At 42.6% G+C, this 13,659-nt stretch overlaps 1 protein-coding gene across 2 annotated transcripts in view; it reads left to right on the forward strand.

Moving 5' to 3' along the window:
* The first annotated feature begins 2,830 nt into the window (after positions 1 to 2,830).
* LOC147427634 (myosin-11-like) overlaps positions 2,831 to 13,659 on the forward strand; it is a 146,323-nt gene continuing 135,494 nt past the window's right edge. For both annotated transcript variants that reach the window (XM_086497791.1, XM_086497790.1), the window contains exon 1: positions 2,831 to 3,082. Coding sequence is in view for 1 of the 2 variants with exons in the window: in XM_086497790.1 (XP_086353916.1) it covers positions 3,059 to 3,082 (24 nt within the window). In the remaining variant the exon portion in view is untranslated. The remainder of the gene's footprint in view (positions 3,083 to 13,659) is intronic.

Raw genomic sequence — 13,659 nt, forward strand, 5'->3', positions numbered from 1 at the left:
TATAGATGGAAGTTGAGCGTTTCAAGGAGTGCCTACACTTATTTTTTGAAAATGTGTTTGTGTTTGTTGTCGATTTTGCTGAAGACTACATTCAAAAAAAAAAAAACGAGATTTAATAGACGCATTGATTTTTCAACCAGTGCCAAGTTTTGTTCACCTCGCATATGTGCGGATCACAGGTAGCATCCAAAAGTATTACCACTTCTATGTTTCATATGATAAAAGACATGACACTCTTTTTGTTCAACATTGCTTCATGCTCCATCATCATGGATGGTTGAAAGAGTTAGGTATTTCACTCAAGGAACATTGGGTGTGGACATACGATGTGGCATCACAACTCAAAGCCAAATGGTCGTTCTAATCTGTTGATCGCTATGTGACACTGGCCGCATTTGAAAATGATACATCATTTCTTTGGGTCAGGTGATGGGAATGGTGAACAAGATGGTGCAGGTGCTGTTATCAAGATGCATCTCACATAAGAGCAGTTGAGTTGAATTGTGTGAAATTACAATGTGTAGTAGAATTTGTTCCATTCCTGAGGGAAGCCATGTTAGAGGGGGCTATTGCCACTTATGCATCTAAGGTATGTATGGTTACTCAAGTGTTTTGGAAGTTAAGGAGGGTGATGTGGATAAAAGCAACCATTGGGAATGTAAGGATGTAGAAGATGCATACGGTTGGCATCGTGTCTTTGGCTACTGCTTAACAAATAGAAAAGCTCTCAAATGCAAAAAATTATTATGTTTTTGTAGTGAAATCGTTATTTTACATTGAGAAATAGGCCTCTTATATGCTTGGATACATTGCATGTACAATACTTCCCCCTTGCTCTCTCCTCCTCTAGAGGTTTTGCCATATAGGCAACACTTACTTTAACACCCCATTTAATTAGTTTAAGCCGGTCAACAATAGGTAGTCCTCATGTAGGGATCTTCCACAAAACATCTAGGTTGGTCACTCTTGAAAAGTTTAGTATATTACATGCGTTCATGAGATTATTAGCGATACCTCTTTATACATGCATTTTTGGCTTGCTAAGGGCCTTAATGCACTATGGGTAAATGTCGTTCAAATTTCTTTGCTTGACAAGTGTCCCGAGGGGCCTTGAAAGTCTTGTGAATAGAAAGACATCATAGTCTTTTAAATGCTATTTCTCAAAGTTGCACCTTTTTGGATTAAAAATTGTATTATAGGAGTTTGATCGCACGATATAAGTTATTGATAAAAGGTTCTTTCCTTTCAAATCTTCAAAAAACTTCATTTCACTATCTTGTTTTATTATTTTATGTTTATTATATTTATAATTTCTTATGAAAAATACTTGTGTTTTAAATCTAAATTTTATTTTATTTATCTTACTTATTTCTCATTTTATTTTATTTCAAAATGTTGATATGCAATGTGCACCTTTCACATTATTTAAGTGGGGCTTTTGTTAATATATAAACTACTTGCGATAATATATGTGTAATAGATCATAGGAAAAATTACCAAAATACTCCTCTAATTTGTGAAACTTTCTGAAACACCCCTTAAATTTCAAAAATTTCCAAAATGCCCACATTTTCCAAAATTCCCAAAATACCCCGAGTTGTGAGAGTAAATTTCTCAAAAATAATGTTTTTTGTAGCTCTTCATAAGAAGACTGATTGTCTATCATACAAGATGCTAAAACTACAAATTGAGTTGGTTATGTAGGCTTTGGAGATTAATTGCTTCATAATTTTTTTACATAATTGCCTTTTTTGCGAGTCAATTTATCACTCAAAAACGGATCTCAATTGTCAAAAAAGAATAAAGATGAGAAAATCTTGAACAATCCAACCAAAATAGACACAAAGGTATTTTGGAATTTTTTGGCTTTCTAAAAGAAGCCTTAGAGGAGAGTTGAGTTAGGCATACTTTCAATGTTTCCAGTGACGACTGAGACTTACCTTAATGCTATTTCGATTTTAAAATATTAATTGGATCTTTTTGTTTCATCTTTCATTTCGCATTGTCACGTGGCTTGACTTCTCTTCCATTCTATTCTTTTAGAATGTTAAAGTGAAGCTTCACCATGCATAATTCTAATAAATTATATACATACATACATACACACACACACATATACACATACATACACATATATATAATTTTTTAAAATTTATTTTATATATACATTAATGAGTAAACCATGCTAAACAAAAGAAAAATTGATGAAATATGTGAGAACTTAGTTCAAAAATCCTGCAAATTTCAAAAAACTTGCTAGTATTTTCGGTTTCTTTCTTTGCAAGGAAGAAACTTAGTCGCTTAATAAAAGAGGCATTCCCGAACAATGCTTCACCTTCTATAATTCTAATTAAATTCAACCTGATGATTTTTTCACGTTCTTATCGTTTTAGAAAGCCACCGTGACCCTTTCACTTGTTGAAATTTGAGGGGTATTTTGAGAATTTCCACAAATTAGAGGGGTATTTTGGTAATTTTCCCTAAACAAAAATTCCATGTGATTATGGGCATGCATTTAAGCTTACTCTCCCTCATCTCCCCTTAACTTAGCAGGCCTTCGTGTCTCCTCACCTTGTTAAAGCTATGGGTGTGTTCTGAAAACCTCTCCATATTCATTCAATGAGTATATGCAATCCTCTACGGTCGATATGGTACATGTTTCGCAGTCGTCTACATGGGTGAAGCTTCATCTCCACCTACTATCGGCAACCCAGGAATCTCATGGTTGATTGTAAAATTAGTGGACGTTGCCCATATCGTTTGTATTGAGTGTACCGACCACATTAGGCTATGCTAAATTCTAATTGTAGAGAGTTAGTTTGAAAGGTACGAGCGGCGGGCTGGGTTCGGGCTATTTTGAGGACGGGGCGGTAAAATACAGAAGTGGGACAGTATCTGCGCTCTCGACTCACGCATCTCCCTCCCTCTCTCTCTGACACACACACACACACACACACGGCGATTTGGCCCCACTTGCAGTACCTCCGTCATTGCAGCAGAAGCTCACATGATTTACTCTCTTTTCTTCCTCCTCTGACGAAGCTGCTCATCATCAACAATGATGCCCAAGCTTCCGGACCAGGTATGCACAGAGAGAGAGAGAGAGAGAGAGAGAGAGAGAGAGAGAGAGAGAGAGAGAGAGAGATATTTTCCAGATGACCCCCAGAAATCAGAGCTTTGCAGATCGTTGCAATTAAATTTGCACAGCTGTAGTCTTTGCAAGAGTAGAACTTGCCCCGTCTTTGGATTGTTATCATAGGGCCAAGCCAGTCCTGATTGGAGTGAGATACAAGCAGAGCAAGAAACTCAGAGACCTTTGCTCAAATATTTATTATGCCGTCCGTACACTTGGTTCCATGCTGATAGTTAATCTTCAAGCAGGCATTTCAAGTACATCAGATACTTGCAAAAAACAGGCTAGGAAACTGTCTTGCTTTTAGGTTTCATTCATGAAATGAGTGTCTGTGTATTGGTCCAAGCTGCGCTTACAATGGAGACCCAAGCCTCACACTTGATGCTTTATGGAAGTCATCATGTTTATTTATTTTTTGCTTCCAACGTAAATAAGTTGGAGTTGTTGTTGGTTGATGGCATGACAGCCCCATGCTTTAGAGTTATTTGATAGCTACCCATTGTGTGCTTAGATTGCCATCAAACTGTCTGTCGTGGTGCTTTTGATTTCAGTGTACTACGTTCATTGTAGATCATTTTACAAATTTTGTAACTATTCCTCATTGCTCCGAATTCGTCAGCCATTATCATCGATTTCACCTGTTATCTACACACATCTAGCAAGTTCTTCCAAAGAACATTAATCTCATACATAAATAATCTTCGGAAATTTCTATTTCAAAGTTCTTCATTTACACACTGAGTTCATACTGAACACAATGTTTCATTTATCTAGTCATCTCATCTGTCCAGAAGTCTTGATGCACTTAGATCTTGTGTAGCCATCTCATCCCGTAGGAGCTCTTGATGCGCTCACAATAGTATCTAGTTATCCGATTCATATGGGAATCTTGATGCACTAGAATCATTCAACATGCGTCATCATCCATTCATTCAAATTCATCATTTTTATCTTGAATCGATAAATCCATTTTTGAGCTTCTGTCGCTCCCGATCTCACTATCTCATCCTCGATATCACTTGCCAAACAGACAAGGAGATGGCTCACCTCGTTGCAAGAGAGTGTATGTCCAGCTCCATGCTTCCCAATCCATACAGATGCGAGTTCCTTGTTGGGGTTAAAGCCTATGTGCCTTGACCGGTCGCCCAAATCATGGACGCCCGCTCACTGTTACCCTATACTTATAGTGAGTATATTGTATAGGGGGAGTTGCCACTTCACAGTCTCCCCACCTACATCGTGTGTGTGTCTCCTTCTCTCTCTCACTCTCCGTTTGTGGTGCTCCCCGATCCCCTTCAATTGGTATCAGAGCTATGGTGACCGCGGAGAGCATGACGGCTTTGAGAGCTTCGAGGCGATAGCTCGCTCGCTCTCGACGGTAGAGAGATTAAGAAAGCTTGGAAGCTTTGTGAGAATGCAATGGGAGCTTGTGAGCTCAGTTGAGAGTGATGTATGCTCTTGTGGAAGCTCAAAAAGGGGTGTGGAAGATTGTGTGTAAGTAAAGGTGCTGTCCTAAAACTGTGTGTGCAGCAGCACTGTTTTCAGATTTGTTTTTCTCCTTGTAGAATGCAGATCTGAGAATTCTGTCCGTAGTCTCATCCGTTTCGACGTGGTCTACAACTTTGCAGAAGAAACTTTCTGCAAATTTCTCACCGTTTTGCTGATATTCAACTCAGACTGACTGTATACAGAAATTCTAGATTTTCTGTTGTCGCATTGTGTGCGAGTTTGATACACTTTTGGAAGCACGAGAGATACTTGAAGTTGAGTGCATAAATTCTGAGTTGAAGATGCAATTGCAGCTTGTGTTAAGCTTGTGGTTTGAGGGTTTTTTGGTAGACTTGGGCAACGAAGTACGGAGGCGTCTACACACCACCGAGGTGGTCTCTTGAGAGACGCAGTTTTTTGGAGCACACAAGTGGAGCTTCTTTCACTGGTTTTCACAGGATACTTTGGCAGTGATTTTGTGCTTGGATTCATGGTCTTTGCGGATGGTTTGCATATGGTTATGGCGCATGGTTGATGCCCATTATACATGCATTTTGGCGAGCACTTTCAAGTGCCGGTGAGCTCTCTTGAGAGCATTGTTTTCGCATTGATCAAGTTTCCGGATTGCAAATCTTTTGGCGCTTATTTATGCGCGGTCACTCCGTTGATGTACATTGAGTGGGGATTGCCATTGTATGTGAAAATGTGGAGCCATTTTGGCATTTCTACTCATTGGCATTGAGTAGTGTTATGGTTTATGGTAGAGATTGTACTTGAGTTTTTTGCTCAGTTTTTAGGGGAAATTCTGTCGGATTTTTCCCAGATTCTCGCCATTGTTTGTGATCAAGTGTTTACTCTCACTTTGACAGGTTTTGTCAGTTTGGACACAGTTTTGTGTTTTGGTATCCACTCTCGCAAGAGTGAGGAGTTGTGTATCTTTCTTTGCTTTAGACAGTGGTTTGCTCTCGGGTGGGAGAGTCTTGTGATCTCGAGCATTGTTTGCTATAGTTTTGCAGAGCTTATGCATGTATGTTGAGTGTAGTTTGATGCGCATTGATTGCTCATTGTATTGAGCTTACAGGACAATGGTTATTTTGTGTTGATAGCCATTGTGCGTCGAAACTTTGGCGAAATTTTCCGAGGAGTTTTATGCGTATCATTTATGCGATCTAGATAGAGATTGCGGGTTGTACTCAGTATTTGTGTGCGGTGTTCTCTGCAGGTGGGAGATTTGTGCATGTGTATGTATCGATACCGTATAGTGTGGGCTTGGTGATTAGCTCACAGATTGCAGTGTGATACTAGAGCAGGCGAGGCTTGTATTGACATTGCGGGAGCTCTATTTTGGAGTGAGTCTCACAGGTTTTACATTGTGTTTCTGGCCATATTTGTAGACAGTTTCCAGGTGTTGTTGGTGAGGTGGTTTTGCTTTCTAGTTTGCTACATTCTGCTCATGGCAGAGACAGGTGATCGCTCAGATTATGATCTCTCCGAAATGTACATGTTTGATGGGTCAGACTTTGCAGCATGGAGAGAGTGTATGCTTGATGCATTGACACAGCGAGGATTGCATCGACCATTGAGTGGTGATGTACGTAGATCTTCAAACATGTCTGACGATCAGTGGCAGGAGCTAGAGGAGATGGCACTATCTACGCTCTCTTTGCACCTTGCAGAATGTGTATATGCTCTTGTTATGTATGAGACTACTTCGAGAGCACTTTGGCGCAGATTACATGATATGTATGATAGATCTGAGTCATCAAGGACTCGTGTGAGACATGTACATTCACGAGTACGCCGATAGGTGATATGTTGGTATTGTGGTCATTCTGGACAAGTTAGACGGCGTTGTTTTCGTCGTATGCGACATCGTAGGAGACATGGCAGTCTCAGAGATGTATGTAGTGATGCCATGGACTCAGTTGCTTTGACAGTTGAGGCAGATGTAGTGTCGGAGTATACTAGTGACGGGGATGTCACTTTTACCTCGAGCTATGCACGAGATGCTATACATGTGGATAGGGTACTCCCTTCGCAGTGGTTGCTAGACGCAGATGCTATGTTTCATGTCACGCCGCATCGTGAATGGTTTTGTAGCTATTCTAGCGGGATGCTTGGCAGTGTACGTTTGACCGATGGATCGGTGCATGCGATAGCAGGTGCAGGAGATGTGAGATTGTGTCACAAAGTGATGACGTGGCGGACAGCAGAAACCCTAATTTCTTTCAGAAACCCTAAAATTCCTGCAAACCCTAAATTTTGCCAAAAACCCTAATTTCCGGAAATCGCGGAGGTGGATTATTATTATTATTTTTTGGAAAATGATGAGCGACGCGAATTTTGCTTTTGCTTTTTTTTTAATAAAAAAAAAAGAGAAAAGACTCTCTAAGAGAGAGAGAGAATTGATGCTTTTGATTTTAAAAGCTTTTGGGGCTCTGCTTTTGGGCATCCCTTGTAACCTTTAAATTAGTGGTGAGGGCCTCACTTCTCAGAGCATCTGGACGCAGAGTCTGAGAGTGAAACCCTAACCGCTCTCTTGTACTTTGATGATTGATTAATATAAAAAGAAATACCGAAAGGGGCGCCAGTCTTTGGGGCCAATATCTCTAGGCACGGAACTCCGCCGGGCCAGTGCAAATCTATTGTGATCTGTGAATTGTTTTGAAGTGGTTATTTGGTGCTGTCGCGGTTGATTCTTGACTTGGAGTGTCCAAGTTTGTTATAGTGGTATCAGAGCACGGCCGATTTCTCTTCTACGGGAAATCCGATCCCCGAATTTTTTTCCGCGGCACCTATGGCTTCAAGCAATGATCAGTCGACTCCCTCTGCATCTGGAGATGCGGGTTGGGATCACAACGAAGATTCAGACAGAGAGTATGGCCCGCCTCGGCCTACTCAGGTGGAGCAAACAGAGATGGAGCGTCGTCAATTGATTGGCGATGCAACAAAGATGATGCTCAATTTTGCCAAGGACCCGAAGATGGCAAAATATATGAACCAGACCTCTTTGAAAGAGGTACAGATGGAGTGGCAGAGAACCACAACACCACTCCCGAAACCCGCTCTCAAGAAACCTTCTGCCTCCAAGAAATATACGGAGAAGGAACTGGAGAACGTGGTTGATGCACGGATTGCTCAGCTTTTTGACACGCAAAAGAAAGCCAAAAAGCACGGCAAAAAGCAAAAGAAAGGCATTGACTTCCCGGGATATTTGGGTCGTCGGTTGACATTTGACAAGGCAAAGAAACGGAAGAAGCGTGTTCGATTTGAAGGAGTACCCAGTTCTTCTTCTGACAGTTCTTTTAGCTCCTCGGATTCGAGCGAAGAAGACAGAAAAGGTAAAAAGCGAAGCAAGAAGCAACGCTTTGGAAAGGGCAAGGCAAAGAAGGCTAAATCTCGCCCAGAGATTGACAGTTCTACTGAGGACTCGTCTACAGACAACTCAGATTCCGATGACGAAAAGTTTTATGCGAACAAGAAGAATTTTTACAAAGCCAACCAGTATGACTTTCTCGAAGATAAAAGCAAGAAAGTCCGAGAGTTTAAGGAAGGTGGCCACTCGATCAAGTTTGATACTTTTCAGGAGACTCAGATGCTTCGAAGGCTTTGTCTTTTATTCAGCAGCTTGACATCGCTTTTGCGGGAGGACGCTATTCAGAGCACTCCAAGATTCGGAGAGCTGCCTCTTATTTTAAGGGCAATGCTTGCACTTGGTGGTCCACGCTTCTATTAAGCAAGACTGTGCCAGTTACATGGCTGAAATTCAAGAGGCTTTTTATTTCTTCTTGGTTGACTCAAGAGTTTGAGCGAGATATACGAGCTGCTTGGAACCATCTCCGGATGACCAAGAGCGATACAGTGAATTCTTATTGTGAAAGATTCTGGAGCTCTTTTCTACCCGCCTCTTCATTCAAGAAGATCTCGTTGAGAGAACAGATTGAGCGGTTTACATTGGGTCTACCTACAGAGATCCGAGACCACTGCTTGGAATAGAAGTCAGCTTCTATTCAGGAGTTGATGAGTCATGCGAAGCGGGGCTTTGCAATTCACTCTGGCAGTCTGACCTACCCCACAGATGAGGCCATGACACAACGAGCCGAACAGACTTCTGGGAATGAAAGTAGAATGAAAAAGAGCAACCCAGAGAAAAAAAAAAAAGGATGCACGACCCAAGCTTACTCCTGAGGAGAGAGCTCGCTTCATCAGAGAGGGGAAGTGCTTTGGATGCGGGGAACATGGACATATTTCCGCGAAGTGCCTTGATAAGGCACAGAAAGAACAGAATGATAAAGACGACGACAGGTCTGAGAGTTCGAGAGCAGCTGAGGAATGTGGCAGAAAAGGCAGATAGAAAAGTAGAACTGGTACCACATGGCGTGGGACTTGCACCGAATCAAATGAATGAAAGTACAAACTTTGCCGCTTTCGGATCAAAGTGAAGGATCAGGAAGCTCTTTTGAAGGAGCCAAGGCCAACTTCTTTTCACTTGGAATTGGTGGCTCGATTTGGAACTACGCCCGACAGACTGACGCCACAGGCGGAGGTAGTTCGATTGGCACCTGGATGGGATGTTGCCATTACACCGAACATTGGCAAACTTCGTTTGCAATGACAGGGGTGTTCAGGGCACGCGAGTGACGTTCTACTCGGGATCCCTTGGTACCACAAGAACTACGCCGTGGTTGACTACCGGGCCGAGAAAGCGACTTTGATAAATGAAGGGCTTAGAGATTGTACTTGATGAACTTCAGTTTCTTACTCATTCTTTTGGAAGAGAACTGAACGATGGATAAAGGTTGATTATGTTTTGACCTGATCAAAAGAACGCCAAGATTTTTCTCCACACTCATGCCGATTGCTTTTCAGAGGGCTTGAAGATCAAACCATTGATCTGATACGTGGAAGCACGCCACCGAATCGGCCATCTTATCGTGTGAGCCGAGCACAGAATGAAGAGATTATGAACCAAGTAAAAGACCTCTTGGAAAAGGGTCTTGTCCAGCCTAGTACTTCACCGTATTGCTCTCCAGTGTTGTTGGTTTTGAAGAAAGACGGATCTTGGAGAATGTGCATCGATTATAGCACTCTCAACGAAATCACCATCAAGAACAGATTTCCGATTCCTAGGATCGATGATATACTCGACAGGTTACAGGGATCCTCGTGCTTTAGCAGGATTGACTTGAAGAGTGGATATCATCAGATCAAGATAGCACCAGGAGATGTCTACAAGACAGCTTTTCGGACGACTTTTGGGTTATTTGAGTTTTTGGTGATGCCTTTTGGCTTAACCAATGCTCCTACGACATTTAACCGGATGATGAACAGGATTTTTCGAGAGTACAAGCTATTTGTTGGCACTTTCTTTGACGACATCATTGTTTTCTCCAAGAATGAGGCAGAACACAGAGATCATCTGCTTCAAGTCTTTCAGGCATTACGAGATCACACGTTAGTGATTAATGCAAAGAAAAGTGAATTTTTCCTACTAGAGATACACTTTTTGGGACACATTGTGTCAGCAGCAGGAGTGCGAATGGACCCGGCCAAGATAGAGACTATCCGTGATTGGCCCGATTTGAGGAATGTCCATGAAGTTAGAAGCTTCTTGGGACTGTGTTCGTACTACAGGCGGTTCATACGAAAGTTTGCAGAGGTTGCTTCCCCTTTGCATATCTTGACACAGAAAGGAGTACCTTTTTCGTGGGGACCCACAGAGGTGACTGCCTTTCAGACATTGAAAGAGAAATTGACTACGGGACCTATTTTGACTTTGCCGGACTTGCAGAAGTCATTCGAAGTATATTGTGATGCTTGTGGTCGTAGTCTGGGTGCGGTCTTGATGCAAGAAGGCCATGTCCTAGCTTACGAGAGCCGTTTGTTCTCTAGGCCGGAGATGACAACGCAGATCTATGGGAAAGAGCTTTTGGCGGTTATCCACGCTCTTACTCAGTGGCGGCATTACCTACTCAGAGCGGATTTTACTGTCTTTACAGACCATCAGAGTTTGCGCTACTTCTTGTCACAGAAGCAGCTTTCGGAAAAGCAGATGCGGTGGGTGAACATCTTGTCACAGTTCCACTTCCAGATTGTCCATGTGCAGGGACAGAAGAATGTGGTGGCAGATGCTTTGGCTCGAAAACCATGTTCTGGCTATTTCCGCGATACATCATAGGAGCTTCGAGGATATGGTCGATCAGTGTGCCACAGATACAGATTTTGCAGATATTTTCACACGGATACGGGATGGGGAGACAATAGCTGGATACTCCCTTCGGGAAGGCTACTTGATGAAAAAGACTATGTTGTGCGTTACACAGCCGTTGAGGGAAAAGGTTATGACTGATTGCCACTGTCCACCTTTTACGGGTCACCGCGGCATTGCTACCACCATGAAAGGGGTAGAGAGAGATTTCTTTTGGCGGAGACTGAAGAAGGATGTGGAAGAATTTGTGCGCAGTTGCTTGGTATGCCAGAAGGTCAAGTTTGACAGGCATAAGGCACAGGGATTGTTACAGCCTTTACCCATACCCACCCGCCCCTGGGAAAATATTGAAATGGATTTCATTTTTGATCTCCCAAGAACACAGAATGATCACGATGATTTTCCGATTACATGGCACGCCTGAGACGATTGTCTCTGACAGAGACCCCAGATTTATGAGTTTGTTTTGGAAGGCAATTTGGGAGAACATTGGCACGCGGTTGCAGTTCTCGTCATCGTTCCACTTGCAGACTGACGGGCAATCTGAGATTGCCAATTCAGTGATTTTAGATTTATTGAAGTCTTGTATCTCGCATCAGAAGACTCAATGGGAAAAGAACTTACCTTTGGTGGAATTTGCCTATAATAACACGATACACTCTTCGACGGGGAAGACGCCATGAGAGATTGTTGAAACTGCTGCGAAGGTTCCATCCTTCCTGAGCACGAAAGATTAGAAATTTGAAGCGGATGAATATTCGCGAGATTTGGATACGGCTTTTGCCAAGGTTCGCGAGACTTTACAGAAGTCTCAAGAACGACAGAAAAAGGCAGCGGATCGCCATCGTCGCGACTGGAAACTGAAGGAGGATGATTGGGTGCTCTTACTTTTGAGAAGGCACGCCTAAGAAAGAAAAAGGGAAAGGAGAGGCTTTTTCCAAAGCTTAGTATGTGATACTACGGACCTTTCCAGATCACTGACAAGATAAATGATGTCTCCTTCCGATTGGAACTGCCAGATACTTGGAGGATTCATAATGCATTGCATGTGAGTCTCTTGAAACCTGTTAAGGGTGATGTGTCTGAGGATGGGGAGCCTGATGAGCAACCCAAAGTGGAAGAAAACAAGGAGATCCTTGTTCCTGAACAGATTTTGGCACATAATGATACGAAGAAAGGTAAAGTCCGAAGGCGGTTCTTGGTTAAGTTCAAGAACTTTCCTGCATTTGATGCGAAGTGGATGGAGGAGGAGGACCTAGCAGATACTCCTCGGATTGTGAAACTTTACCTCGATGTTTTGGTTTAGCATAGTCTACTCCAAACGGAACCCAGAAACTCAGCTTGGCCGAAGATCTGGTGCAGTGGGATGCACAAGAGGGGAGTTACTCCGCTCCTTTGTCAACAGATGCCTCGATTTTGATACTAAAGTCACTGATGTCTCTTTGAGCTTCAGGGATACTGAGAGCTGACAGTATTCTGCTGGATGACTTTATGAAATGGAATTCCTGATTATGATACTGATTTGTTCTTGACTTCTTGTGAGTGCAGGAACTGATAGACGAAATGACTGCAACATTTTGGTCTGATTGATCTCGAATAGACATGGTTGCAATAGGGGTTAGTCAATCGGACATCGATGAGGTCCCGATTGGACCTAGATGTGATTGCTAGCTACATTGCCGATAAATCATGGTCTAAGATCCGAATGAATGTTGAATGCCATGTGATGTCCTGTGATGTCCTGTGATGTCGTGTGATGTGACTGTCGATTTTGTACATGTGCTAGATGTGTGTTCCTAGTACGTAGGTACTAACAGTCAGTGTCTGCTAAGACGGTTTATGGCTTTTGTCGGTTTTGCAGGCGTAATCGCGGTCGATTACAATGCTTTCAAGAGGGGGGTATGTCACAAAGTGATGACGTGGCGGACAACAGAAACCCTAATTTCTGCAAGAAACCCTAAAATTCTTGCAAACCCTAAATTTTGCCAAAAACCCTAATTTCCGGAAATCGCGGAGGTGGATTATTATTATTATTATTATTATTTTTTTTTGGAAAATGATGAGCGACGCGAAGTTTGCTTTTGCTTCTTTTTTATAAAAAAAAAAGAGAAAAGACTCTCTAAGAGAGAGAGAGAACTGATGCTTTTGATTTTAAAAGCTTTTGGGGCTCTGCTTTTGGGCATCCCTTGTAACCTTTAAATTAGTGGTGAGGGCCTCACTTCTCAGAGCATCTGGACGCAGAGTCTGAGAGTGAAACCCTAACCGCTCTCTTGTACTTTGACGATTGATTAATATAAAAAGAAATACCGAAAGGGGCGCCAGTCTTTGGGGCCAATATCTCTAGGCACGGAACTTCGCCGGGCCAGTGCAAATCTATTGTGATCTGTGAATTGTTTTGAAGTGGTTATTTGGTGCTGTCGCGGTTGATTCTTGACTTGGAGTGTCCAAGTTTGTTATAGATTGTCATTAGCGAGAGCGAGAGAGCAGGCGAGTCTCGTTTGCTTGTGGATTGCAGGATGCTTTGCATGGAGTGCAGAGCAGTGACCTTGTTGTGCAGGTTGCGTCTACGGATGCACAGGTAGAGCGGGACAGCTCTAGTGAGTCACAACAGGATGAGTCATCAGAGGTGATGACAGAGATGACTCACATGGATGCTGAGATGTCGGCTATTGTGGAGTCATTTCTTGATATGCTTATGCCAGAGCTTGATGCAGATTCAGGACAGATGGATACTCTTGGTACACATGTGATATGTGGTGGGTACGAGGAGTCACTCCAGAGCTCAGAGTCAGAGTGCCATGGTCTCTATGATAGGGGACAGAATTGCCAT

Source organism: Adiantum capillus-veneris, chromosome 23 (genome assembly GCF_014529385.1).
Source record: "Adiantum capillus-veneris isolate H3 chromosome 23, ASM1452938v2, whole genome shotgun sequence".
NCBI classification, from domain to species: Eukaryota; Viridiplantae; Streptophyta; class Polypodiopsida; order Polypodiales; family Pteridaceae; genus Adiantum; species Adiantum capillus-veneris.